The sequence below is a fragment of the Toxorhynchites rutilus genome, chromosome 1 (assembly GCF_029784135.1).
Source record: "Toxorhynchites rutilus septentrionalis strain SRP chromosome 1, ASM2978413v1, whole genome shotgun sequence".
NCBI classification, from domain to species: Eukaryota; Metazoa; Arthropoda; class Insecta; order Diptera; family Culicidae; genus Toxorhynchites; species Toxorhynchites rutilus.
In genome coordinates this window covers 45,770,492-45,797,643 of record NC_073744.1, presented here as the reverse complement: position 1 = coordinate 45,797,643, position 27,152 = coordinate 45,770,492, and the positions used below count along the sequence as shown (strand labels likewise).

The 27,152-nt window shown below is 40.4% G+C and overlaps 1 protein-coding gene and 1 pseudogene across 1 annotated transcript; one reads left to right on the top strand and one right to left on the bottom strand.

Annotated features, from left to right (window-relative positions):
- Positions 1-954: 954 nt before the first annotated feature.
- On the bottom strand, positions 955-23,438 carry LOC129762190 (protein abnormal spindle). Its single transcript, XM_055760213.1, has 7 exons — positions 23,243-23,438; positions 23,001-23,177; positions 20,544-22,256; positions 12,706-14,189; positions 1,576-4,348; positions 1,392-1,511; positions 955-1,326 (listed from the first exon to the last, which is right to left on the bottom strand). The coding sequence occupies exons 1-7, from the start codon at positions 23,255-23,257 to the stop codon at positions 1,066-1,068; spliced, it is 6,543 nt and encodes a 2,180-aa protein (XP_055616188.1). The 5' UTR covers positions 23,258-23,438; the 3' UTR covers positions 955-1,065.
- Positions 23,439-25,789: 2,351 nt separating this feature from the next.
- Positions 25,790-26,471, top strand: LOC129780550 (DNA damage-binding protein 1-like; annotated as a pseudogene).
- Positions 26,472-27,152: the final 681 nt, after the last annotated feature.

Sequence of the window (27,152 nt, the reverse complement as noted above, 5' to 3'; positions counted from 1 at the left end):
AATGGTAAGCATATGCTTTATAATGCAAGCCGTGCAATCATATTCATGCCTGTTATAGATGGCAGAGACTGTTATGCTAAACGCAACCAAATGTTTACGCAATCCTTCTCACTCTAATTTTCATAACAGAATGGAACACTTTGACGCACAACTGTTATTTGATTGAGAAATATTTCAAAATTTTCTAAAAAAAAATGCTTCATTTGGTTCAGTCAGAGTGGACTATGTACGTATAGGGAGCCAAATAACTGCCTTTTTGGCGCGATACCAGATATTTTTTACAATTATCATACGTTAAAGTATTGCCAGAGAGTAGCTAAAACTTTTGAGAACAATATTGAACAAAAAAATTAAATGCTTTGAAAATTGCAGAGCACTGAACTTCAAGTTCGTTTTTCTCGAAATCATAAAAATGTCACATGGTCCGGTCTGACTTGACTTGGCAAGCGATTAGGCACCTCGTTGACAGGATCCAGCGGTTTGAATCCTCCAGAATCAGTCACGACACCCGTCATGGCGCCGGACTGCGTTTAAACACCTCAAACGAAAATACTTTTCTCAATATAGTATACAATATACTTATTCCGATAGAACAATAAAAAACCGTCGCCACTCAGCTCTAAACAAAAGCGAAACAAATGAAAACTGAAAAGTTGAAACCCTCTTAAAGCCTAAAAGAAGAAGAACAAATGAAAAGCGACTGCAGGAGCAATAAGCCCGAAATAATTAACAAAAAATCAACACGATCAGCAACACGACTGCTCTTGAGAACTGCCACACTTCGAATGACCCATCATGAAATGGATAAGCAATAAGCATTTGAAATTGGGCAATTTTCACGATGTGATTGATTTCAGTTTTTCAATTTGTACCCCCAATATCTTCCCGAAAATCGTAATCAATCGAAGGTATTTCGAAGAACAATGATACACAGCAATACAATAGGTATGATATATTACAATTTATTACGTTGAGTTAATTACTCGTCATGGTTCATATACTGCAAAGGAGATTTTTAATAACTGCACTCAACAACAAAACAAACATAATTCAACAACAGTCATGCTACGAAATGTCAACATTCAACCTGCTTAACACAGTATCAAATGCAAACACCGAAGAGTAAAACACGTATGGTTTGCTACGAATCACTCCATAATCTGGTTCCAAAATTGGTTCCATCCGCATGAGAGAAGGATCTGGCGGCACGAGACACCCGATAGGTTTCTTGACGTTTTTGCGCATATTCTCTTTCCTCTTCACTAACTTCTTAGTTTCGCGCAACATGTAAATCGCCTCCCGTGAAATCATATAACGTCGAATGGCCTAAAATGCGATGGACAACGGGAATGATCATGGAAAGGATCGATTCAAAATTTGATTCTACTCACATTTTTCTTGCGAACATCGTGTGATAAAACCCATAATAAGGTGCAGAGCGTGTTGAATATTCCGCATTCTTTATCACACCAACGAAGCAGCATTTGTGACACAGTAACTAAACCATTCTCCTGAAATTGAAATTACAAATTGCACGGTTCGCTCGTAATCTCTGCAAATAAACACAATACATACCTGGAAAACTTCCTCTTTCGTCCCACCAAACCGCGCCATATTCAGTATAATCCTAGCGCATATCTCGATAAGCTGCTTGTCCAGCTCGGAACGAATGGCCTGGGCCATTGTTCCGTAGCAGAAAGTGGCCAGAAAATCTGCATCGTTCTCGAGCATGTATGGCACCAGCCTGGAAATGTGTTCAATTCTCAGCAGCACTTTGATTGCCTCGTGGACGGCGAAACGTGTCTTCATGAACTTCATACACGATCGCACAATGCTGTGCACACGATTGGAAGGATCCCGCGCGGATTCTCTCCGACTAGCAGCCATCCGATTGGCGATTTCTCGCATCCCTCTGGTTTGATGACGTTTTCGATGCTTGTATCCACGCCAACTGGCTTGTATCCGTTTGGCCGCTTCTTCCTGGTGACGTCGCTCGATATATTCGGGGGTCAGTCTGGCGGTGAATGCTGCACGTGCGAGAAAACCACGCGCTAAAGCCTGCAGTCGGAGGGTTATGGTTTGAAGCTGTTGGAAGACGGCACGTTCCGATCGCATTAGGCAATTTGCACGGAAACGTCTTTGCACTGTTATCACGGCATTACGGTAGGTGAGAAAACGTGAATGATTGATCTGTCGCAGTTTGTGTGCCCGGAAGCGTACTTGTATGATTTTCACAGCTGAAAGTATGTTTTGATACGCTTTACGCTGCCCATGCATACGCAAAGTTGCGCGCCATTTTCGCTGAAGCAGGACTACGGACGATACCATAGATTCGTACTCACGCCTGGCGATCCTCATCGCCAATGTTGCACGATATCTGGTTTGGATTATTAACGTAGCTTTTTTTAACAGTACGAACGTGTTCCGTTGCTGTTTCATCTGAAGGTGAGCGCGGAAATAATGCTGAATAACGAGCGCAGCGGTTCTTTTCTCATTGTAATCCGCTTGATGTGCTTTCATACTCTTCAAGGCTCGGAATCGCCGTTGTATGACACAAGTGGCACTTTTGAGTTGTTGGAATGTTGCCTTTTCCTGCTTCATTCGTAAGTACCCACGGAAGAATTCCTGAATCACAATAGTCGCGCTCTTTAAGTTCAAAAATCGACCATACACTCGTTCCATTTCGCATTTCGCTCGATATTTTCTTTGAATAAATATTATGGCATTTCGGGTGTTTTGGTAATCCGCTTGAACTTTGTTCTTTGCTCTCGTGGCACGAAACTGGCACTGTACGCGTATAGCGGCTGATCTTAGTTGCAAATATTCGTTACGTTCTCTTCTCATGCACAGCTTGGCTCGCCAGCGTTGCTGGATATTGATGACCGCTTTCCTCAGTTCAACGTATTCAGTTTTTTGTCTGCGAGCCACCAGAATGGCTTGATAGCGTTTTTGAACCGTAACAACAGCTCTCATCAAATTTTTGAAACTCTTTTGTTCTGTTTGCATTAGCTTGGTGGCACGATATCGCAGCTGTATTGAGATCGTTGCTTTTCTCAACTGGATGAAATAACTGCGGAACTTCTTGGTTAGCAAATGTCCTCGATAAAACCTCTGTATTTTAATGGCGGCCATTTTCTTCTCCTGATAACCGCTGCGGACAGTCCGTTTCAACTGAGCATAACGCCAACACTGTTGAATTTTAATCGCGGAATCACGCTTTTGCTGGTATGAAGATTGAATTTGGCGCATAAGAATTGTTGCTCGTAATTTATTTTGAATATATGTAACTGCTGATCTCAGCTCGAGATACTGTTGTCGTTGCTGCTGGGCCATTAGATTAGCTCTGAACTGACGTTGTATAAAAATTGTATGATACTGTAAAGTGAGAAATTCAAGTCTTTGCTTTTTCATCAAGACGGTTTCCCTGAAGCGACGTTGAATAAAAATACATGATGATCTGACTAGCTGATATTCGTTACGTGCTTCCCTCATTGCCAGCTGTGCTCGAAGTTGACATTGGATGGTTACTGCGGCGTTTCTCAGTGTGGTGAATTCTCGCTTGCATGCCTGCATAGCCTTTTTGGCGCGGTATCTCTGCTGAAGTACCATTGCAGCTGATTTCAACCGTAGGAAGGAGTCCCTCTGCACTCTCATCGCGACTTGAGCTCTGAATGTACGTTGAATCATTATTGTGGTTTGCTTGAGTTGCAGATATTCGGCACGCTTTTTCCTCATTAAACGTGTAGCCAAAAACTTTCGCTGAACATAGAGTATGCTGGAGCGTTGCTTTTCGTATTGAGTTTTCGCTTGCATCATTAGGAAATATCCACGAATTCGTGCTTGTAACACAAGTGCAGATCTTTTTATGTTCAGGAAATTGTTTCTTTCTTTTTTAGCCAGTAAATATTCTCTCCAACGAATTTGAATACGAATTGCGGATGCCCTCATTTGCACAAACTTTCGTCTCAACAAATACATTTTGAAGGTGGCTTGAATTTTCGCAGCTGAACGGTATTTGAGGGCTTTCTTTTGGTTGAATGCAACCATTCCCATAACAATGGATTGTAGCTTCCGGTGGATTGCGTATGATCGCAAAGCCCGCTGGATGACTATTGCCATCTGGTGTCTCCTCCGAGATTCAGCTTTGATCGTGCGAATCACAGCAGATGCTGCTAGGAGGCGGTTCGCCAGCACGTGTCGTCGGTAACGCTTCTGTATGACAATTGCACTTGTTCGTTGCAGTAGGAAGTGCTTTCGAGCTGCACGCTTCTGTTGCACGGCGTGCCACCAATGTTGGATTCGTAGAATGTAAGAGTACTTCATTGCAGCTCGTTTCTGGGCGAGATACCTGAAGAAGGTTAAGGTGCATTAAGGTTCTTGTTTCGATTACCTAAATGAGGAGTGCATGAGTGTCGTATTTTATTAAGTTTTGTTTAGAAGTCAATTGTCGCGTAGCGGTCTTTGACTCAGCTCAAGTGCTTTGTCAGCTGAAACCTTTCTTATATATAGAGCAATTCCACCCCAAATCAGCCGAAAACAGCGAATTTTGACGCAATTTTGGTAAAACTTGGTACACATGATGGATGTTACCTCTAATCACAGTTTTCATTATCACATGACCAATTAAAATTTCGACTGATTTTCCAAAAGGTTGTATTCAAAATCATTGATTTTTCTTTCAAAAAACCGTAACTCAAAATCGAGATGTCTGATTCAAATATGATGTTCGACGAACTTGTTGAGATCTAAATGAACCATTTGAAAGAAATAACATTTAAAATATAACGTTAAAAAATCTTATTCAAAAATTTAATTTAATATTAAAAACCTTCATATCTCAAAACAACAACCCCCCCCCCCCACCGTCGACAGTTTTTTGTACATTTTTAATAGAAAGCACTTTTTTTTAATTTTTTAGTTTATAATACTTTGTAAAATCGTAACTATTTAGGAAAAGTAACGAAAAAAAATGGAAACTACATGCGATTCTACATGAAAAACTATGTATGTATAACGTTTTATCCTGTGACTAACCGTTTTCGAGATATAACATTTTTTTAAAGTGAAAATAATGTTACTGAATTTTCTATACGATGTCGGAACCTTAAATTCGACACGGTACTAAACGCTTAGAAAAGTTTTTGTACGATTCGGCTATAACACTCCGGAACCCGGTAATGTATACGGAGATACGGCCGATCTAGAGCAGGAGTTCTCAAACTATTGTGGGCAATAGACCCCTTTTCCAGAATTAAGTGATACATCATACCCCTAAAGCCAAACTAAAAAAAATAATTTCTAGTTTTTATCTTATTCATGCGAAATTCTTACTAATTCAAAGACTTTGCGGTTGGTTAACCTGTTATATGACCGTCAACAACTATATTGTCACCCACAAAAAAATTTTTTTTGGCCGCACTAGGAATATTATTTCAATATTTTGCTTAACCAAAGACTTCTAAAAGTATATGGCAATACAGTGGAACCTCGGTTATCCGCGAGCGGATGATCCGCGAAACGGTTTATCCGCGAAAGCGAGTTCCATAGTGATGCTATGGACTTTCCCGGAAATTATCAGTGAGACGTAGGATCTAGGATTTTCGTTTTGATCATGACTTTCACATTTTTTGACTTCTGTCGTACACAACCCTATAGATGGATATTTTAATGATTCCTTTATTGATAAAACATAGTTATCATGCTGAAATATTGTGTTTGCATCTCTTTTTTAGTAATTTTTGCATTATCCGCGATTTTCGTGATCCGCGGTGACCTAGCCAGACTATTCCGCGGATAATCGGGGTTCTACTGTACTTCATTTTTTTAGGGCTGTTAAAACGTACGATATTAATTTGGGAGTCATTTTTATTTTAAAAAAAACCGCGATTCCAGAGCGCCGGTAAAAACATCTGTTCAAATTCGTTGAATAAGTAACAAGTTGATAAGTTTTTCACTGTAAGCGTTCTATTCAGGATCTACTGTGTGAGTTCATGCAATTTCCTCAATAAAAAAGGTGTATCTGATGAAAAAATCAAATTTTATATTTTTCTTTGTAAGTCTATATATCATTTCTCAATCATTTCTCTGGGAACCAGATTAGAAAAAAAAAATCAGTAAGCGATAGGATGGTTAGATTTTTTCTTCTGATGACATTGGACGGGTCCAGTAGTCAGATTTATCATAACCGAGTCGTTGAAGTTAAAGTTGATGCATTATAATAGCATTAATTCGTTGAGCCGATCAACAGATATTTTTCCATCGTAATTTTGTTGATCAAACGCAACTTTATTCAGATCTTTTAGCGTTTGAATGAACTCATTTGTGGAAAAATATCTAACACAATGGAAAGTCGTGAAGTGCTCGAATGAAGAATCGGCGGTGCTCTCACTTTGAAATAGCTTGTTCATGTAGTTAATCACTTTGGGTATTTATGACAAAAATGTTAAATAAATATTAGTCTACCACATCCAAAATAGATTCGGAGTGTCTCATATCTGTCAAACACTCTTTGCACCACTGCTTCTAGTGAGAGCCATCTAGTCGCGCTTAAATACAGCAATTCCAAGGGTTTTAATTCAAGAAATTCCTGAGTCTCTTACTAGTCCGCAAGGAAATGCAGCTATGACAGCTATTGGTTTGCTCAATTTCAACTGGAACATGCTTACACGCATACGAAGGCCATAAGGCAGAACTATAGCACATACACGTCAGAATGAAAAGCGATGGACAATCTCTTTTGAGTAAAGCGCCAAGTGATCTGCATGGTGAAGTCATGGTCCTTGCTCCATCAGCCGCATAGCCAATCAAATAAATTTGGTATGCGATTTTGTCCCTCTTGAACAACGAAATCATCTCGTCGTACAACGTTCTAGAACCCGTTTCGGTTCGTAATTTAGCGTTCCGTTCATCATTTACGAACATTATACCATCCTTCCAATAGCTATCTAGCTTGTGGAGGCGATCTTGCGTAGTGGTAACATCCATGCCTCTCACGCTAAAGGTCACGAATTCAATTCTAACTCCCGACATTCTTCCAAAAATGGAAATAAAAAGTGACGAACCAGCCAAATGAGTTGAAAATCACTAATAATACATATAAAAAAAAGCTAACTAGCTGGCTACTAAGGGTCCTCATACACTGTTTGACCGAAGCCAAATATTTGACTCTTTTTGATACATGAAATTTGATCAAAGTGCATTGATCAAATAAATTCGACACAAAACAAGACAACTAAATATTCAGTTTTGGGTTGCGTAATATATTTTTTGTTCTGTTTTTCGAACCTGTCGCTATATGGTCGAATTTAGTCGATTTGTTTTCCATGTTCGATGTTTGACATTGACATTGATAATTGAAGAGCGGCAAACAAAATAGTGTTTGTATAAATTTCAAACCAAACCTTATCTGTCGAAAAGTGTCAATTATTTGACCTCCGTACAAACAGTGCACGGCTACTTTAAGGCTAGTGATCTTTTCTTCGACATATCCATCGATTCGTCGGCAGTCAAGCTGAACGGATTGATTCGCAAATGACTAATGTGCTCTTCATGTTGACCATTTTCGAGAGCACTCGTGATCACAGCAGCCGCTTTTGTGTTTCTCAGTTGCAGCCGTGAGTTCAGCGGGTAAACTCGACATGATTTTCTCATCAAAATTCAACGAAATAAGTAGTTGTAAAATAATTTAAATCATCATTTCATTGTAAATATGTTAATACAACTTACTCACAAATACTAGAGTAGGAAATTGATTTTTGAAAAAATAAAATATTCAAGTCGCACGATAAAGGTAAACAAAAATTTAAATAATCAGTGTTTGAGATGAACCCCCAAAATCAATTTTTTATTCATGTCGACCCCTTTACAATTAAACTGAGAGACAGTATAATCACACTAGGAAATAGAGATTGAAAAGGCGAGCATTGAAAACTGGAAGGTGACAGTAATTGGTTAACGTGAACATTTCAGATTTGTCAAATACCCGAAGCAACTGAATTGTTCGATGTAGTTGACGGAACGACGAGAAAACCTGTAGCAGCCTGTAGTAGCCAAGAACACAGCTGCGATTTCGTAGTGGAATAAGACCGATGCCAAAGCACGGCGAATCATATCAACAGCATGCGTAAAGCAACTGCTTCTGCAAATTATGAATTGTGAAACGGCAGGTGAAATGTGGACAACACTCAAAAGTACCTACGAACCAGCATCAAAGTCAAATGTGTTACTTTCACAACAAAAATATTATAGTTTCCAACTCCAATCGGAGACCCGATGAAGGAAGCTGCCATGAACAGCTACCGAGCGCAACACATCAGGATACGGCGGTTAATCCGGAAGGCCAAGTTGGACAGTTGGACCGGTGTTCTGTAGTCTATCAACGAAAATCAGTCCTCTGAGGATCTTTGACGCAGAATAAACGCACTAAATGGGAAGAGAAGAGCACACAATCCCATTTTTCAAGTGGATGGCATAACTCTCAGTGATCCGGCAGATACTTCTAATACGCTCTGGGTGGATTTCGCGGGACTGTCCTCAATCTCCGAATATGAGCACGAGTTCATCCGTCGACAGGGAGCAGATGTCATTTCGGTCAGCTACTTTGTGGTGCCTTTGAGTCGTCCTAATGATCCTCTCAACCGGGACTTCACCATCGAGGAACTTTCCGTCGTTCTACGTTCCGCCAAGGGTGAGTCAACTGGCTCTGACGGTATCGGCTATAAGATGCTGAAACAGCTGTCCCTGCTCGGACAGTCCGTCCTTCTCAGCATCTTTAATGACCTGTGGAATACACACGAATTCCACGAGGGTTGGAGACACAGCCTAGTAATACCCATACCTAAGGTCGGCCAAAGCAGCAACAGCGTCAAAGGCTACCGTCCAATTTCCTTAACCTTCTGTTCATCTAAGATCCTGTAGAGAATGGCGAACAGACGCCTGGTCACCTTTCTAACCGTAAACATGAAATTGGACTATCGACAGTTCGCCTTCCGACCGGGTATGGGCACCAACAACTATTTCGCGACCCTCGGAACCGTGATAGCCGAAGCCAACAGGAACCGTCAGCACATGGATGTGGTAGCACTGGACCTGGAAAAGGCATACAACAGAACATGGATCCCCCTTTTTTTTAAATGGCGTTAACGTTTCCTGTGAAACTTTTGCCGTCTGAACGTATGCATTAACTAGCGTCATTTATTAATACCTCGTTGAGATTTCTTAAGCCAAATAACACGCCTTGAATGTATTCCGAGGGGCAAGCTCTTGAATACGCGTGACCACAGTGCAAGTCGAAAGAAATTTCTTTGACGAAAAATTCCCCGGCCAGAACGGGAATCGAACCCGAACACCCGGCATGATAATGTGAGACGCTTACCACTCGGCCACGGGTGCACACACATGGATCCCCCGTTAGTGCTGAAAACTCTGGCAGATTGGGGGGTAGCGGGTAAATTACTGCACTTCATCAAGAACTTCGCCACACGCCGAACCTTTGAGGTCAAAATTGGTAACATCAGCTCCCGAGTTTTGCACGAGGAAAGAGGAGTACCTCAAGGTTCTCTTCTTGGCGTCACCCTCTTCCTCGTCGCCATGAATACCCTGTTCCAGTACTCCCCCGGGGGAGTCTTCGTGTTTGGCTACGCGGACGACATTCTTCTGATGGCAGTAGGCGACACCCATAGGATTCCACGCATGAGGCAGCTACCAATGCCATCGGCCGGTGGGCGGCCGAGAGAGAATTTAGACTTTCAGCGCAGAAGAGCGGCCATATGGTGATATGCAGCGACAGACATCAGGGCCCCACCTCCAGGGTCCAGCTATACAAAAACAACATCACTCGCCGAAAAACGCTACCGATCCTCGGAGTGTTGGTTGACCAAAAACTTAGCTCCCTCCGCCATTTTGAGGAAGTTAAGAAGAACTGTTCCACCCGGTTGAACCTGTTGAAAACTATCTTCAAACCGCACCGGAGCAGCAACAGAAAGATCCGGCTACGGGTGGCCAAAGCTATCATCAGCAGCCGCCTCACCTATGGCCTCGAACTGGCGTGTTTGGCTGGAGACAAGCTCCCGAAATCTCTGGCCCCCATCTATAACAAGGCACTACGGACTGTCTCCGGCCTCCTGCCACACCAGCAGGATTCGTAGGATTCCAAATTGCCTGAATCCCTACGATCTCTTTTAAAAGGGGAGATGTTATAAATCAAGTATGAAATAACAACTGTGAAAAAAATTATTTATCTCATCGCTTAACTGGATTACGCATCAAATGAAGTTGAACGACTATATACTCTTGTTTGGAGATTTCAATTTGCCAGGTATCGGTTGGACCTAATGTGGTTCGAAATATCTGTATCCTGTTTATTCACTATGAACCGCCTGAATAAGCGTCTTTTAGATGGCATTAGTACCGCTGGATTGAGTCAGATGAATGAAATCCCTAATGATAACCACCGCACGCTCGACCTATGCTTCATAAGTTCGGAAATCGTTCACTGCACAATTTTAACCCAAGCACCTGCTCATCTGGTGAAGTTATATCGTCATCACCCTCCGCTTCTGGTTTCTATATGTGCCCCGTCTCCTCTTTCGTTTGCACCGCAGAGTCAACCTTTAATGACTATCGGAAAGCTGATTTCTCATCAATGAACGGTTTTTTCCGTAGCATCGATTGGAATGAAATGTTGAACGACTGTGATATTGACATAGCAACGTCTTCCTTGTCCAATGTGTTGCTTTACGCAATAGAACAATTTGTTCCTAAGAAGAAGGCCAGTAAAATAGTTAGCCCTCCTTGGACAAAAAAGAACTCAAAACGATTGAAATCCATGAAAAGTTTTTACCTAAGGAAACTTTCCAAACATCGCGATTATACATGGAGGGACCGTTATTCTACTGCAAACGGGAATTACAAACGTCTGAATAAAGCTTTATACGCCGCGTATCTCAGCCGTATCCAAACAAATCTGCGTGCCAACCCAAGAGGATTTTGGAAACACGTTGATGGTCAAAGAGAAAAATGTGGTCTACCTACAGTCGTGACGCGCGACAACATTGAAGCGAACACTAGAGAAGATATTTGTGAACTATTTCGGAATCAACTCAGTTATGTTTTCGTTAGCGAAAGTCTCAGCAATGATCAGGTCTCTGCAACTGTTAACAGTATACCCTGCCTGGCATCTATCGGAGCCTACCCTGTAATAAACTCCAAATCTGTAGAAATAGCTTGCTGTAATCTGAAGAAATCTACGAATACTGAACCCGACAATATCCCATCTGTAATTTTGAAGATGTGCTCTAACAGCCTCTCGTTACCGCTGAGCATCTTATTCAACCGCTCTATCCTTAGTGGCACTTTTCCAAATGCATGTGGATTTGCGACATCCTTGCTGAGATACGGAGCAATACCAGCACTTCTCAACTGATTCAGTCGGCTTTTGTAGTAGTTGGACGAAATTAACTCTTTCGTTGGGGCGAGTGTGAGATCTTTGCCTTTCACTTCATCGAATAGCTTCCCGACGTCTAGAGGCTTGTTCGGTTCGGCATCCAAATCCGTCGGATCCGCAAAAAAGGTTGCAAAAAGGATGCTAAGAATTATAGAGGAATCGCATGTCTATGTGTTATCTCCAAGCTCTTTGAGGTTATTGTGTTGGACTTCATTTCTCATGCTTGCAATAATTACATCGCCAAGGAACAACATGGGTTTATGCCCAAACGATCAGCTGCAACAAATCTTGTTCTATATACCTCGTTCATAGCTCGTTCACTTGAAAGAAGACAACAGTATTTGACAAAATCAACCATAACATCGCTGTAGCTAAGCTTCAGCGCCTCGGTTTCAACAGCTCTTTTCTCAACTGGCTACGTTCTTATCTAACCGACCGTGTCATGTCAGTGAAAATCGGTTATACCATATCATTTCATGCATTTCATGTAACATCTGGTGTTCCACAAGGGAGTCATCTCGGTCCACACATATTCCTACTGTATCTTAACGACATCAATTTATGTTTGAAGTGCTTGAAACTTTCATACGCAGATGATTTCAAATTATTCATTCCTGTGAATTCCACTGTTTCGCCGAATGGTGTGTAAATAACAGAATGACTCTAAATCCATCGAACTGTTCTGTGATATCGTTCTCCCGCAAGCGCTCTTCAATAATTTTCGATTATAAGCTGCATGGTGTAATATTGGAACGTGTCAACACCATTAAAGACCTTGGCGTCATGTTTGACTCCAAGCTGACATTTCGTGCCCACATTTCCTACATTACGTCTAAAGCATCCAAATCACCAAAATAGCATTCAGTGAATTGAATCAATTCAACGGAAATTTGTCCGATTTGTCCGAATAGTCTTGCGCAATTTGCCGTGGAATGATCCTCTCAATCTTCCTAGCTACGAGGACCGTTGTAGACTGATTGGGCTCCCATCACCACGCACTAATTACGGTTATAATGAACCCGTTTCTAGTGGGTGTCGTGTGTTTGACCGATGTAGTTCCTGTTTCGATTGTCATCTTTCTCGTTCGTCACCTTAAAGCTCTGTACTCTGTAGTCCTCACATAGATTTAGTTTCCAAATAAGTTGTAAGAAGTATTTGTAGATTAGTAGTAAGGTTTGATCATTAGGGTACTCGTGTAAAGCTTGTTGACGTTTAATGAATAAATGTAAATGTAAATGTAAATGTAAGTTATATTCAATTACCTTCGCGTATACTTTTGCATAACCACAATCGCGCGCAATTTCTGTTCCCGCATTCGATGGTAATATTTTCTTGTGTAGTACCCTCGAAAGGCTGTTTGTATCCTGAGCGCAGCCAGTTCCATTCTTTTTCTCTTCTTCTCCGCGATTCTCCTTGATATGAACACTTTCAGCCATTTTTTCTTCCACCAACTTCGAATCACGTTGGCCGCCGCGTTGAACTTCGGAGCTCGAAATTTGTACACAATTTGCCACATAAGCGAGAGCGTTTTCTCACGGTGACCGTCGCAGATATCCTTCGCCGCAATATCTCCCGTAATTTGATACTGTGCCTCCTCGAGAGCCTTCAGTGCCAAATTAACGTTGTGAATTTTCTGTAAACGTGATATGGATGGCACCCTCAAATGATTAGTCAAATCGTCCCTCAATAGGATGATCTCCATCACACGAGTTAGCCGAATGCCATCTCTGAGGTCAACGGCCAAATTTTCAAATGCATAATTGAACTCGTCCAAGAATGTCTGTTTGTGGGTCAAAGTATAACCAAACCGTCTCAGGTGCTTGGTGATATCTCCTATTCCAGCAATGAGATGTGAAGAAAATCTGACCAAGATTTCTCTCGTTTCCTTGTAGGGAGCGTTTCTCACAAACAAACAAGGATTGTGTTTAATCAGTCGCCGATTCTTAGCTGTGTCGAGGAAGAACAGCAGAAACAGAAACATTCGGAAGGTGTATTTTTTCATGTGTTCGCCATATGCCGGAGATAAACTGTATGCTCTTGAATTTTTCGATTCAAGATATCTATCCCGGAAAAGCCGATTTACTATGAATGTACTCAAACCAATCACATCCCGGTTCGACTGCAGCTCAATCTCTTCACCGTATGTCACCTCAAGCCCAAGTCTCAACCAAAGGGGGTTGAAACAGAGCAGCAACTCAAGAATGTTCCGTTGTAGCACTAAATCCAGATGCAGGTCGCGATCGGTCCTCAATGCCATGGCCTTCTTCTCGATCGAACTCCGCACTTTCCGCAGTGGATCTGCGACATCCTTGCTGAGATACAGAGCAATACCAGCACTTCTCAACTGATTCAGGCGGCTTTTGTAGTAGTTGGACGAAATTAACTCTTTCGTTGGGGCGAGTGTGAGATCTTTGCCCTTCACTTCATCGAATAGCTTCCCAACGTCTAGAGGTTTGTTCGGTTCGGTATCCAAATCCGCCGGAATCGTAACTAACGCATTGAGCCATTTCTTCAGCTGGCGCTCGTACTTTTGGAAGGCCCTCTCGTCCAGATACATTGTGGCACTCAGGAACGGATCGCATGTTGTAGTTGCTGCGAAGGGATCCGGATTGATGAGAGTTTTTAGATGTCGCTCGGAATCGTACAGGAAAACACGTTTCTCCGCGCTCGGAAATTTTTTCCCTGGCGGCGTCGTAACCGGTGGTCGTTTGAGGGACAGTGTTCGGGGTACATTGTTCCTTGTAGTCTGGAAGTTGGCAAAATAATGATATATTAAATAGGTGTTGGGACAGACTATGATTTATCAACAACAAATTCTACTACAGCATAGATGATTTGAGTACAAAAAGAGACATTTTATTCTAGTGAACACAAATATATGTTTACAAGTCTTTGAGTTTGGTGCGACAAGTTCAATTTTTACTGTGTTGAAAATGACGAGTTTCGTTGCAAATAAGCGCAATTTGCGGGAAGTTCTGATCTTCTGTTTCCATTGGAATAAAAGTGCAGCTTGTGTAAGTTTATGGTGACTCTGCATCATCGGATCGATTTTGGCATTCTTTTCTTTTTTTTTTGCTTGGAAAAAATGGGTGGGTTATATCTAATATATAATCGCAAGGTTGACGTGGGGATACCGTACTCTTAGTAAGTATTTGTATTGTTTTCATCAAATTACCCAACATTTTGCCTTTTTAAGTAAAAAGTTTGTACAGTTGCCATCTAAGACATTCATGTATTCATGTATTGCAATAGATTATGTTATTCGTTACAAGTAAATTTGATGAGCTTCCTTTTACGATTGATATGATGCCTAGAGCTACCAAAATATGTGAACGGAAGAATTGTCAAACAATCATTGTATTTTACATTTCTCGAACCGCGAAAATTCATTCACTTCTAGTATCTGAAAGTACGATTTTCTCAGGCTTCTTAGTTTAGAAGTACGTTTAAGGGAGACATATTCCGGTCTGCACAAAGACAAGGAAGTACAAAAGTACTCGCAGCTTGCATACACTTGCAATGTGGATTCCCCCAGGCATCTTTGTTTTCAAACACATTTTTGTGGGAACAACAATACCCCCGACTTATATATATTGGCAAAGCGGATTCCCCCGGGCACATTGATTTTGAAGTCCGTGTTAGGGATACATAGCTCGGTGGGAACAAAAATACCCACTACTTGCATGTATATTTGCAAAGCGGATTCCCACAGGTACATTGATTTTGAAGTCTGTGTTGGGGAAACCGTAAATCGGCCAATCAAAACGAGGCAGTTAGAGTGTTTAGATAACGCTTAACATTTTACAGTTATTCAATTGATAATCTAATTAAAAATAACATTTTGTTAAGTGTGATAGATGCGTAGAAATATTTCCTATAAACTGATGCAAACATCTTTCCGATTCAGTGAGAAATATTCGAGTTATAAGCATTCGAAATCTTTCTCTTTTTCATGTATGTTCTGTGTTTAGGTTTTCATTTCACCACCTATATATTCCGGTTAGACGTAGCTCCACGTCAAAAATGATTAACTACGACAATCCAGAACCAGTGGTGCTCAGCCTCGTGTAACTGTTCGAGTTAAAAACTACATGGAAAATAGCGGATGGGAAACTCTGGTTCACCCGCCTTATAGCCCAGACCTTGCTCCTTCTGACTATCATTTGTTCCGATTGATGCAGAACGCTTTGGGTTGAATACGCTAGATTCATTCTTGACTTCAAAAGATGAACGCTTCTTTCCCGACGGAACCCGTAAATTGCAAGAAATAATAAGTCGATTTTCGGCTAAAAACTTTGTCTCGAGGTAACACCAGATTTCGACGTTTTATACATTTTTAAGTCATTTGGCATCGAAAAAAAGTTAGAGGAGGTTGTACTCAAGACACGACCGCAATGTTGACGTAGAACTACGCTGTAGTTTAATTCAAGTCGCTTGTTTATAACTGCGGATATTATTTTATAATGTTAAGAAAATAATCACTCTACCAGTTTGGTCGCCCTGAAATGTTTTGACGTAGGACTACGTCTTTCATTTCTGTACTGGGGTGTAAGTTCAAAGTTTCAAAAGCTAGAGAGTGACGCTGGACTGCAAGGTTTTGAACGTTAATACCTTTTTACCGGCTGAATGGATTGGTACAATAATCACTTCATCCGAAAGATAAAATGTCAACGAGTTATATGATTGTCATTTATTGGTCAAAAATCGTTTCAATAGCTTAAAATTGCTTTGAAAACAAGCTATTGAAGTCATAACAATCTAGCTCACTGATGATGATTGGTGATCGAAATGTGTTCCCGAACACGGACGCAAAATCTAGGCACCTGAAGAAACCGTCATAGCGAATACATGCAAGCTGTGGTTTCTTTTGCTCTCTTGCATTAGTGTTAGAAATGGGCAAAACAGTTCACTTTGATGAACGGTTCACTAACTAACCGTTCATCTAAAGGAATCAGTTCTTTTGAACCGTTCTTTCGCTCTTTCGTTCAGCGGTATTAAGAACAATATAGAATGTTAGCAAGAACCCAACATCAATAGACAGCTATTAATTAATATCGTTGGATTGGATAGTGTACGTATGATATTTATATTTTTGAAATTTAGTGGAGGAAGATAAGATGCTTATTCTTTGAAAGTTGCAAACTGTATGTGAAAATAGGTTTATCGTACGACAAAAGTTTATATAATAATTTGATGCGCACAAAATATGTGCAATTTTTTCCATGTAAGATCATATTTCATAATGTTCATTCAGGGGAAAAAATCAGCAGCGATTTTCACTAACAATCAATCATACAAATAATCACGATAACACGCACACGCAATAGGCCAAACAATGAATTGAAAGCAACGAAAAAACGTTTTTCTGAACATGCCGTCACTATGAGATTTTATGTTTACCTAATCCATGAATCGCCCCAGCTTCCCCCAGATTTTTTTCTCTGATGATCAGGAAATATATGAATGTTACGCGGAATTGAAAAAATACATGAAATTGAAAATATATAGTTTTGCTTTTAAAACTACGAAAATCTAATTCAATTTTTAACCCAAAATTGAGTATAGATTAACACAATAAACCCTGCGTTACATGCATTTTGCTCATAAATAACAATATTTTTTTTATTTTCCTTACAAGCATTCTCGTTATATTTATCCATTCCGTCCATCGCAAATCAGTTCAGCTGCACTTGTTAGTTCGCAAACAGTTCGCCCGCAAACACTTCGTTCTCAAACAGTTCGTTCCCAAACAGTTCGTTCCCAAACAGTTCACTCTCAATCAGTTCTTTCCCATACAGTTCACACGCAAACAGTTCGTTCTGAACCAGTTCGTTCACAAACAGTTCACACGCAAATCGTTCTTTCGGAATCAGTTCGTGGGGAGAACTATCGTTCTTCGAAAAAGAACGACCGTTCGTTCACTCTTTTCGGCGAACTAGTTCTTTCGTACCGTTCGTGAACGGTTTGCCCATCTCTAATTAGTGTTTGGGAAACCATAAAGGACACATGCAAGGCGTGAGTACTTTTACTCCCATCAGTTTCTGTTCTGCTTTCGCATGGAACAGTCTTGAAAAATTGTTTGTGTGTGAATGCGTCCGAGCGGAGGAATATTCGCCTCAATTTCCGCATCCAACTTGATGTTCCCGTGATGCTATTCAATAGCATCAGTTTCTGTTCTGCTTTCGCATGGAACAGTAATGAAAAATTGCCACATCACAATAAAAACGAAATAAATTTTATGCAAGATTATATAGACTTTATTTCGTTTTCACCGTGAAATGACGCCCTCAGTTTATATTCTGCGCATGGAATGATCATAAAAATTCTCGTGTTGTTCTCACGAAAACGAAAATGAATCACGTATCAGGCATCTTCAGTTGCTTTTACAAGGCCACTCAAATCCCATCGGTTCGTTTCGGGACCACCAACAAGTTCGGAAGAGTTGAACTTTATGTTAATAACAATTCCATACTTATACTCATCCACCCACACACTAAAAAGAAAAACATTCAGCTTTCAAAATATTCATTCATTCATTAATTCAGAATTGATTCAGATGCAATTTTAAGTAAAGATTACCGAGCCAACGGTAGTCCTACGTCTACCTTGCGGTTATATCACAGATTTAACACACTTCTTGTTTTTTTATTGTAGAATCACTTGACGATAATTGTTTGATGATTCATTCTTGTGCTCGCAGAACAATACATGCTCGAGATACGCGCAGCTGCCATCCTTTGTAGAGAAAGTTTTGCTACTGGCAAGCAAAACCAAATCACATACAAAATTTCAGAACGACATTTACTTTCTTGGTGACTAAATAAACGAAATAAACTCTATCTGTTAATCTCAACAACCTCGAAAAGAGTAGCACTGCTTCATTATCATCAAGATTAGCGCAAATGCAATCCTAGTTGAAAGCAGTTTTGCGACTGGCACGCGAGCTCAAATAAATCAATAACTTAATATAACTTATTGAATAACTTGGTATTCCCCAAATATTTCTTTGGTGCACAAGCTTAACTCCTGCTTCATCATAGCATCAGTTCAATGCATTGATGCAATATCAAGGGCACCAACGGGGTCTTTATGATGACAGAAAACAAACAATGTTAACTGCTTGGAAAAAGGCTGAATATTTGCTTCAGCAGAGATTCATTACTAATACCCTAGCGCAAATATTTCCCTCTCTGTAGCTCCCCTCCTTGTTTATATTTATCATTACGGTTGCATAATTTGCCACAATATTCATTACTTCGAATACAGAACGAGACTGAAAGTTTGCCTTCTTTCCTTGCTTGTTGAATTAGAGAGATTTTATACTCTTTCAGTTTATTCGTCTCTAACCTTCAAAAAGGCCCTTGTAAAACTTTACTTTATCCATCATATTACTCCTTCGTCTCCATTGCCTTGAGAAAGGCACTCGATCCGTCCAGCAACTATGTTGTCCAGTCGATGTCCTCACGAAGTTTGAAACTGTGCCTCAGCGAGATCAACTGTTTATACTCTAGGCAAATATTTCCCTTCGTTCTTCTTCCTATCCTTTGTTCACGGAGACTTTACATCTTACGATTTCCCCTTCGTTGCTCGTCGATAATTTGCTCGTTATTGACAGCTCTGTTCGGGAAAGCTCGCAAATGGACAGGAGAAATGTATGATGAAATGGGAATGCTTCCAATTTTCATCAATTTAAACCATATACAGACTATGGGATTGTAATGTATATGGTATCAAACAATTCTTACGGAATTTCCGATTCGTTTAGTATGTAAATCGCCGAAATCCGTTCGCGGCAAAAATAGTTATTAACGTTAACTTTATTTCATGAAAACGTGACATGTTTTCTGGTTTGGCACCCTTAATGAACGACGTAGTTCTACGTCAAAAAAATCTATTTTCCAAACTCGAGTGAGACTCGATGTTGTACGTGAAAGGGTTAAGGTTTGTGACAAATTTTTCTTGATAGTTTGTTATATTCTCAGCTCCCACATTGTTTTGACCGAAACTTTCCAGCAGCTTCTAAAGTTATGCTGCCATCACTAGCTTCATAAAACTTCAATAGCTGTAGTCCGATTGTGTTAAATTTTCGCTGGTTTATTGCTCCGGTTCCTGCAATCCTTCAAAAAGTTTGCTTACCACACATTGAAACTGTATGTCGACGTTTTCTAGAAAGAGGCTTTAGGTAAGTAAAGAAATTAACTTATTAATCAGTTTCCGTTCACAAATGTAAGCCAGTATTAGAGCAAATGAATGGTAATTTTAAATTAAATTGTAAATTCGTTCCTAATGAGTTTGACCATACCGATTAAAGCTGAACGATGGGCAGAAAAAGGTGCCTAATCCGAAGCGCATAAACATACGATTCAAAGATGGTGGTAATGCCATCAATACTAATTGAACCAATAACGAAAAATATCGCTTCTTAACACGAAAAAGCCTGATTAAAATAGCACGTAAAAGTTCAAGCTTAACTGAACACGATTTTCTGTAAACCATAATCAACACATTCGTCCCCATCTTTTGTAAAGCTTTGAAATTTGATTAAAATCGTAAAAAACGGCATATAGTAATTGTAAAAGCTTTAATGAATGAACACCCAACGATAGATCTTGACTAATCATGCTTCCGAAACGGCTGTGCGGTTTTTTTTCTTTCGCTGAACTCTAACAACACTATAGTTTCGGAACGTGGTTGCCCTCGGAATTTATTGCTGCTTTTCCACTACTAACTTACCTTCATTTGGACTATCCGACCAATGGAAAAACTGTCGCGACAATGACAAACCATCAAAACAGAAGCGTTTAATGCTCATGTCGTAGCCGCCGATGGTAACTTTTTTTTTTGAAAGTATATTTTTACGATGCAGTGCACAAGGTCAGTGCACAATTTAGAAAGACAAGCGCGACAATCTTCGAACAAATGCAGCATCTGGTACTTTAGTAAGCATTGCAAGAGCATTCGCATTGAACACGTGATATAGCGTCACCAATAATTATCCAGAAACAATATGCAAACGAGTTCAAGTTGTTCGAAAATAATGTGTTGCACACAGACATATTAGGTGCAATTACTGACTGAATTAACAGAGACCATTTCTTACCTGTGAACTTATTCGCGCATTCGAACTGGAGAGGCGATTCCTGGGAGCGGTTGGCACCGCAAAATGACTCGTCGGTCCCGTCGAGGCAACCGATAGAAGAGAATTGAGCGAGGCCGACATTGACAGTTTGCTTCTTTTCGGTGGCGAAATCTGCATCGAAAACAGCTCATCCTTATCACAACTTATCGAGCTTCGATCCAAACTTTTGCCTCCATCCGGTCGTGACTCGTCATGGCCGTGGCCTATCTCGTGTAGATTGAATCGGCTCGATTGGGCTCGTATTTCATGCTCTTTGAACATTCGAGCCTCTTCTTCGTCAAAAAAGTCACCGCCATCGTTGAGGTTCGGCATTGAGGCCTGTGTGGCAGCGTGTTTGATTTCCATGGTAAGATTTTCCCCAATATGGTCAGCGGAGTTGCATTTCAGCAGACTGTCATGGCTAGCAACTTTGAACGTTTTTTGGTTCAGTTGGAGTGGATCTGGTGTCTGGTCCCGGGAAGTGCAACCATGATAGGTGGCGCCAAGGTCACGCGAGCTTTCTTCTGCGATCATGGAAAGCTGGGGGCTTAGGCTGTACGGCGAAACTGTTTGTGTTTTGTTTAATACTTTTGGTTGCTCACCGTAAGCCGTATCCAACGCATTCATTAATACTAATTGAATCTCGTTGCAGGGAGAGATGCTACCGGCAACGTTATTTCTGGTCGACTTCTTATCTCCTACAGGGAATTCCTTAGTTTGAATGTCATTCAGCACATATTCATGAGAAAAGTTCAACTGCCTTCCGGAATCTTTTGTTGCTTCGTCAACCGTTTGATGTACATTTTCCTGTCGCTCAGGTTTTGTAACAGTCGAAAAACAGTTTGGATCAAATTCTTTAGACACACAAAACATGTTCTTCGATTCCGAAGCATTCAAAGTGCGATGTATCGTCGTACTGTGGCTGGACTTGGGTGTTCTTTTCAGAGCCAATGCACTGTGGTCATGAGATATAGTTATTCGTGGTGTTTCATTCTCATAGGAAGGAAGCTGCCTTTGAGTTATTTCAGGTGAAATACTAAGTCTCTTCCGTATCGTGGTGGTTCTTTCCAACCGAATGTCGTCTAATTTTAGAAAGTTGATCGGTGTGGGCAAATCCGCTAGATAGGAAATATCCTTGGAGTGCGAAGTTGGGGTAAACTTAATACCATTGAAGAGCCTTGAAGCATTTTCTGGCGTCCCTGGACTAACATTTTCTTTGTTATTCCTTCTGTCATAGTCAGCAGCTTCAGAAACATGCGAGAAGTTGAAGGCACTTGCGCTAAAAATGTTCGAAGCATGACTTGGCCTTAATACATTTACAGGTGAAGCCGGATGGACCGAAGGAGAAGATTGAGTTATGCTTCTCGATGGCGAATCTCTTTTTTTCTTTAAAACTGCTCTTTTTAGCAAAATTTTTGGTGGAGATGGCGATTTGAGCTTCAATTTTTTGGGAAGAACTGGCTTTGATAGTTGTTTTTTGTTGGAGGCCTTTTTCAATTCCATCGATTTGAGAATAAGCGTCACTTCTTTTTTATTGCCACGGGAATCACTCAGTTGAAGGCATTCCTTACCAATTAGCAATTGAAGCGGGTTCCACACCAATTCTAGTTGCCTTTCTTCCCCGAATGGGATATCCAATGATGTCCACTCTAGCGCTAGATTAAAATCTGGCTTAGGAATTTTCGTGACCAAAACCTGGAAAAAAGAGTGACACTTGAATAAAAAACAAATATATACGATTATTTCGCATTAAGAATCATAAATCTTTGCAGAAAAAATGATCTTTATTTTTGCATAGAAAATAGAACGTTGGGTATAAATATAAATATATTTGCAATTTATAAATATCTCTAGAAATATTTGACTTTGAAACGATAGATAACTCGATTTACGCATTTTTATATGCTTTGAAAGATGCCTAAAATTGAAGGCAATCAGGCATAAAACTCTTTGCTTTTCATTTACGCAATAGGCTTTCAGCATAAATTGCATCAGTACAGATACATATATAGCAAGTACATATTCTCGGTTATTGATAACATAGAGTCAAAATTTAACGCGAATGTCGTTCAAATTTGCAGAAAGAGTAATCGATTGATCCAGTGGTAATGCCTTGTTCCATTTGTGAACAACTGTAACTCATTGCTAAATCACCTTGAAAATATGAACCTATCATAAAATACTTTCGTCGATATGGACGATTGGCGAGCGGCATGTATCCGTTTAACTCAAAATAATGTTGGTTACTTATCACTGAAATAGTACGTAACACAAATTGGAATCGAACAAATGTTCTTGTTCTTGAAAATGGTATTAAAAACTAATGGAAATTACGAATTCGATGCCAAGAGGACCGCAGGACACCAAAATGTTGTAATCAGCAAGACACACAAGATCTAGTTGTTTCCGTATCCCGTATCCCGTTTCCGTATACATTACCTTTATTTCGCCATCGTACGGATTTTTCACGATCAGCTGTCGGCGCGCGGTTTTTCCCACTGGCACACCTTCAAAGATAACCGTTGCCTTTGGGGTAAATGGCCCCAGAAACACCAGCGTTGGTTCTCGGGACTCGGTGCGCCGTTTCGGCTGACCCCGCGTTGGCGTAACGTTTACCTATTTGGCGAAATATTGGCGATTAATTTCGAAAAAAAAATTCCAACGGTCGTTTGCATATTTACCTCGAAAGCACTCATTGCGACTTAAAATGCATTCCCTGCGGAACGATTATGGTTCAAACACTCGGTACCAATAGAACATATGAGCAATAGGGCACAGATCACATAGAATTAGTACTCAATAAAACAAAATAATGTTTAATATATTATTAACGGAGCTTCTTCTGTATGCTTGGCCAGCGTTTCTGTGAAGAAAAACGTTGGGAATTTTGTTTTGACAAAGAGCAGATGCGACATCTGGCGCATTTACAACTAACGAGCGGACTGATAGTTTTTCAATTCATATACTAGGTAGTCGCTATTTATTTCAAAATGTACACTATTGTAAACATACAGCCATTCCATGCCAAACCGATATAGTGGTTCTCAGATTTTCGTCAAAAGTGGTAATTTTGTTTTACATCGCAAAACATTAGACCCGTTATTTAAAAAAAAAATCATTAGGGGGCCCAATTCCATGACTTTTTCCAAAAATTCATAACTTTTGGACCACTGAACCTATTTAGATGATCGACATATCAAATTGAAGCCAATGAGTTATCCATTTATTGAAAACAAACCGAAGGTGCAATAAAAATGGATTTTATTTTCGTAATTTTTGATTGTAGCAGTTTTTTATTGTTTTCATGGCTTTGGACTAGAGGGAGCTATATTTTTTCTTGAAAGTTGGGGAATTTTTACATAAAACATCTCGATATCAGAGATGCTTTTTTTTTGTTTCTGAGATATGATTTTTCAAAGTTCATAATTTTTGAACTACTAGACCGATTCAGATGATCGACATATTTGAAGCTCAAGGGCTGTCCACATTGTTTTCCTCCGTTGGATGTGAATCACTGCGTCCATTATTTTGAACTATTCTGCCGTAATCGAATCGATTTTAGTATTATGTATCTTTTTCGAGTTATTATTTCCAGTGTAATAGATTTCGAGCAAAATTTGTCTCGAAGACAAACGTCAAATTTTTGAGTCTGTAAACAAAGCAAACTTCACCGCTATTGCAAATATCTATGCCGAAAACCAAATTAATTTTTATATTCACCCTTATTCTCATTTACGGCCGTATCCGTATATTCATTCGTCGGATGCGATACGTCGTCATAGAAAAAGCTATCCTCATTTATGGCCGTATTTCTGTGTACTAGATTTACTTGAGCAAACTGCTTTATCGACATCGATGACAGATGTTTTTTTATTTTTACACTTGTTTTCGATTAGGAGCATTGTGTACAGTCTTTATCGGAGGAAGAAACAAAAAAAAACGAAGTTCCCGATTTCCAACAGACATTTTGTTGTGCGAATGTCGATTATAGGCAAATTTATCGTGTTACTCCAATGACAGCACGATTGATCTAATGTGATAACAAATCGATAGTATGCGAATGGAATCCGCCGGATGATAAGCGCATTGGCGTAGTCGCGTGAAATCCATGCCAGTTTGTGTGCAACTGCCTACGACATTACATCGCAATTAAAGCAGACAAGTTGGTGCAAAAGAGGTATGAAACGGCTAATTGCACATGTTCACAATAATAATGTTCTTTTCCCTCAGCACTATCACACTCACCCATGAATGAAAGCTCCAGCCGTTCGAAACTGGTTGCAGTAGGTTTTTGGACCGATATCTATGTTTGCTTCGTCATGGAGAAAAATACCAACAGAGTAATAGACCAAAGAAAGTTACGCTTGGAATCCAGCTGACTTCTGAAAATTTTCCGGTCACTTTCGACAACAAACGTGTTCGCCTGTTCTGATTGCCTAACCGATAATTACAGTTCTAACAACAAGTTGGTTTTCTCGAATGTCAACGTGATAAAAGTAAATCATATGTGCTCACTAAATGCCGATCAGGCTCTTGCAATCAAAAATTCTGTTATTTTTGGTATAATTGATGAGGTTCAAAAGTTGCACATTCGAACGGTACCAATGGGTGAGTCGGTACGTCGTTTCGGTGTTATAACGGTGCGAATGGATCTTCAGGACTCGAGTGGACTGACTCCTTCGAGTTAGAGCGCGCCAACTCTGACGACAAATGTAACTTCCTCAAACAACATGGGTCTGCTTAATCCAGGAGCCAGCAATGCCAAGTTCGGCTAAGAAGCTGAAATTCAAGTCTACATATCAACGAGCAGAATACGTTCGAGGTGCTACATGCACCTCAATTCATGCAAACGGAGTAGACTATGTCACTGATTTCGGTGTAGTTGTGTAACGATTCGAATACTTTTACATTGTCGGCACAGCATTGGTCAATCCAGAGGAACTAGAACCCAAAGTAAAAAGGATCAAAACTAGGATCAAGGATCTATCACTAGCGAGAAGTTAGCGGGAAGGACATCAAGGGTGTGTGCTATTCCCTCGTTGAGTTCAACGGCCGCGTATTGGCTAGCCTCAAGTAAAAAGTACGATTGCATGAATGGACTGATGATCAGGATTTGCGACTTGAATGTAGCCATTTCAATAATGTGTTGGCATTATATTGTAAAATTTGGGGTAAGCTAGATTAATGCAATCACTTGTCTTCCTCAGAGTAACGTTCTTTCTGATTGATCTGATTTGATGCGATCTATCACGCTGCTGCATTGGCTATCCAACGGAAAGTTGTTTTGAGGAGACCGCTCGCGACTATAATCCAAATTGAATGACAGCAGTAAAAATATTAGATGACGGTGCCTTCCTCGGGGCGGATAACAGCAACAATGTATTTGTTTGCCTAAAAGATGGGTAAGTAGGATTTCCGTAGCTCGGTTTATCATATGAACAATTTTTGTATTTATTTGAAGGGGCGCAACAACGGATGACGAACGACAGCAAATACCAGAGGTAGCTTAATCCCATCTCAGTGATATGATGAATATATTCCGCCACGGTTCGCTCGTGATGCACAACATCGGTGAGCGAACGACGCCGACAACGGGCTGTGTGCTATTTGGCATAATCAGCGGTGCAATTGATCTGGTCACACGAATACCACCTGATTATGAACTATGAATTTCTTCGAAAGTTACAAGAAAGTTTGACTGACATAAACAAATCTGTTGGCAGAATTGATTATTCGTATTAGCTTAGTTTACACACCGAAATGAAAACGGAACGTTGCGAGGGATTTATTGATGGAGACCTTGTAGAAAGTTTTCTGGATTTAATTCGGGAATAAATGTACGATGCATTAGGGTTGTGGATCGACGTGGATGGAGCTAAGGAGGAAGCGGTCGTAGAAACGAGAAATTAAACACTTTTCTAAAAATGTTTATTAATGAATCAACTCATTAATCATGTTGTATATTTCCTAGCGTTCGCATCTTTTTATCGGACTTGCCATTATCGACCCTGCGAATGAATGAATAGGTTAGTTGACTCTTCCGAATGCGATCATATTACTCATTCTTATTCGACAGTTTCTTTCGCTCGATCTGATCCTGCAGTATGATGCCTTTCTTGAGCTCCGCCTCAAGAGAATCTATTATGACACCACCACCGTGGCTTTCATCACTGAGCAGACCTGAAAGACCATTTCCATCTGCAGATGACAACAGAGGAACCACATTAGAATGACCAGTTGTACCTGTTGCTGATGTTGGTGCAACTGAAGCTGGTGGTGGTTTCCCACTGAAGCCTGTGTGCATTGGAGTGGGCGACCATTTGGGCGAATAGGTGCCGCCACTATCGTTCGGATTTTCCTAGGATCAAGCATACCATCGAAAAATCGACGTGAGCAAATCTGTTCCGGGTACCGTCCAGCTCCTGGAGGAATTTTCCGACGAGAATGCCGATCTCCGTAGGGTAGCGTGCCCATCGAGACCACTTTTCAATTTCTCCTCGAGACCTCGAACGCGAAGCTAGGGGTAGAAGTTTCATATGAGAATAGTTGAGCCAGTTTTTAGGCAATATACGAGATGCTAACGCTTGCTGG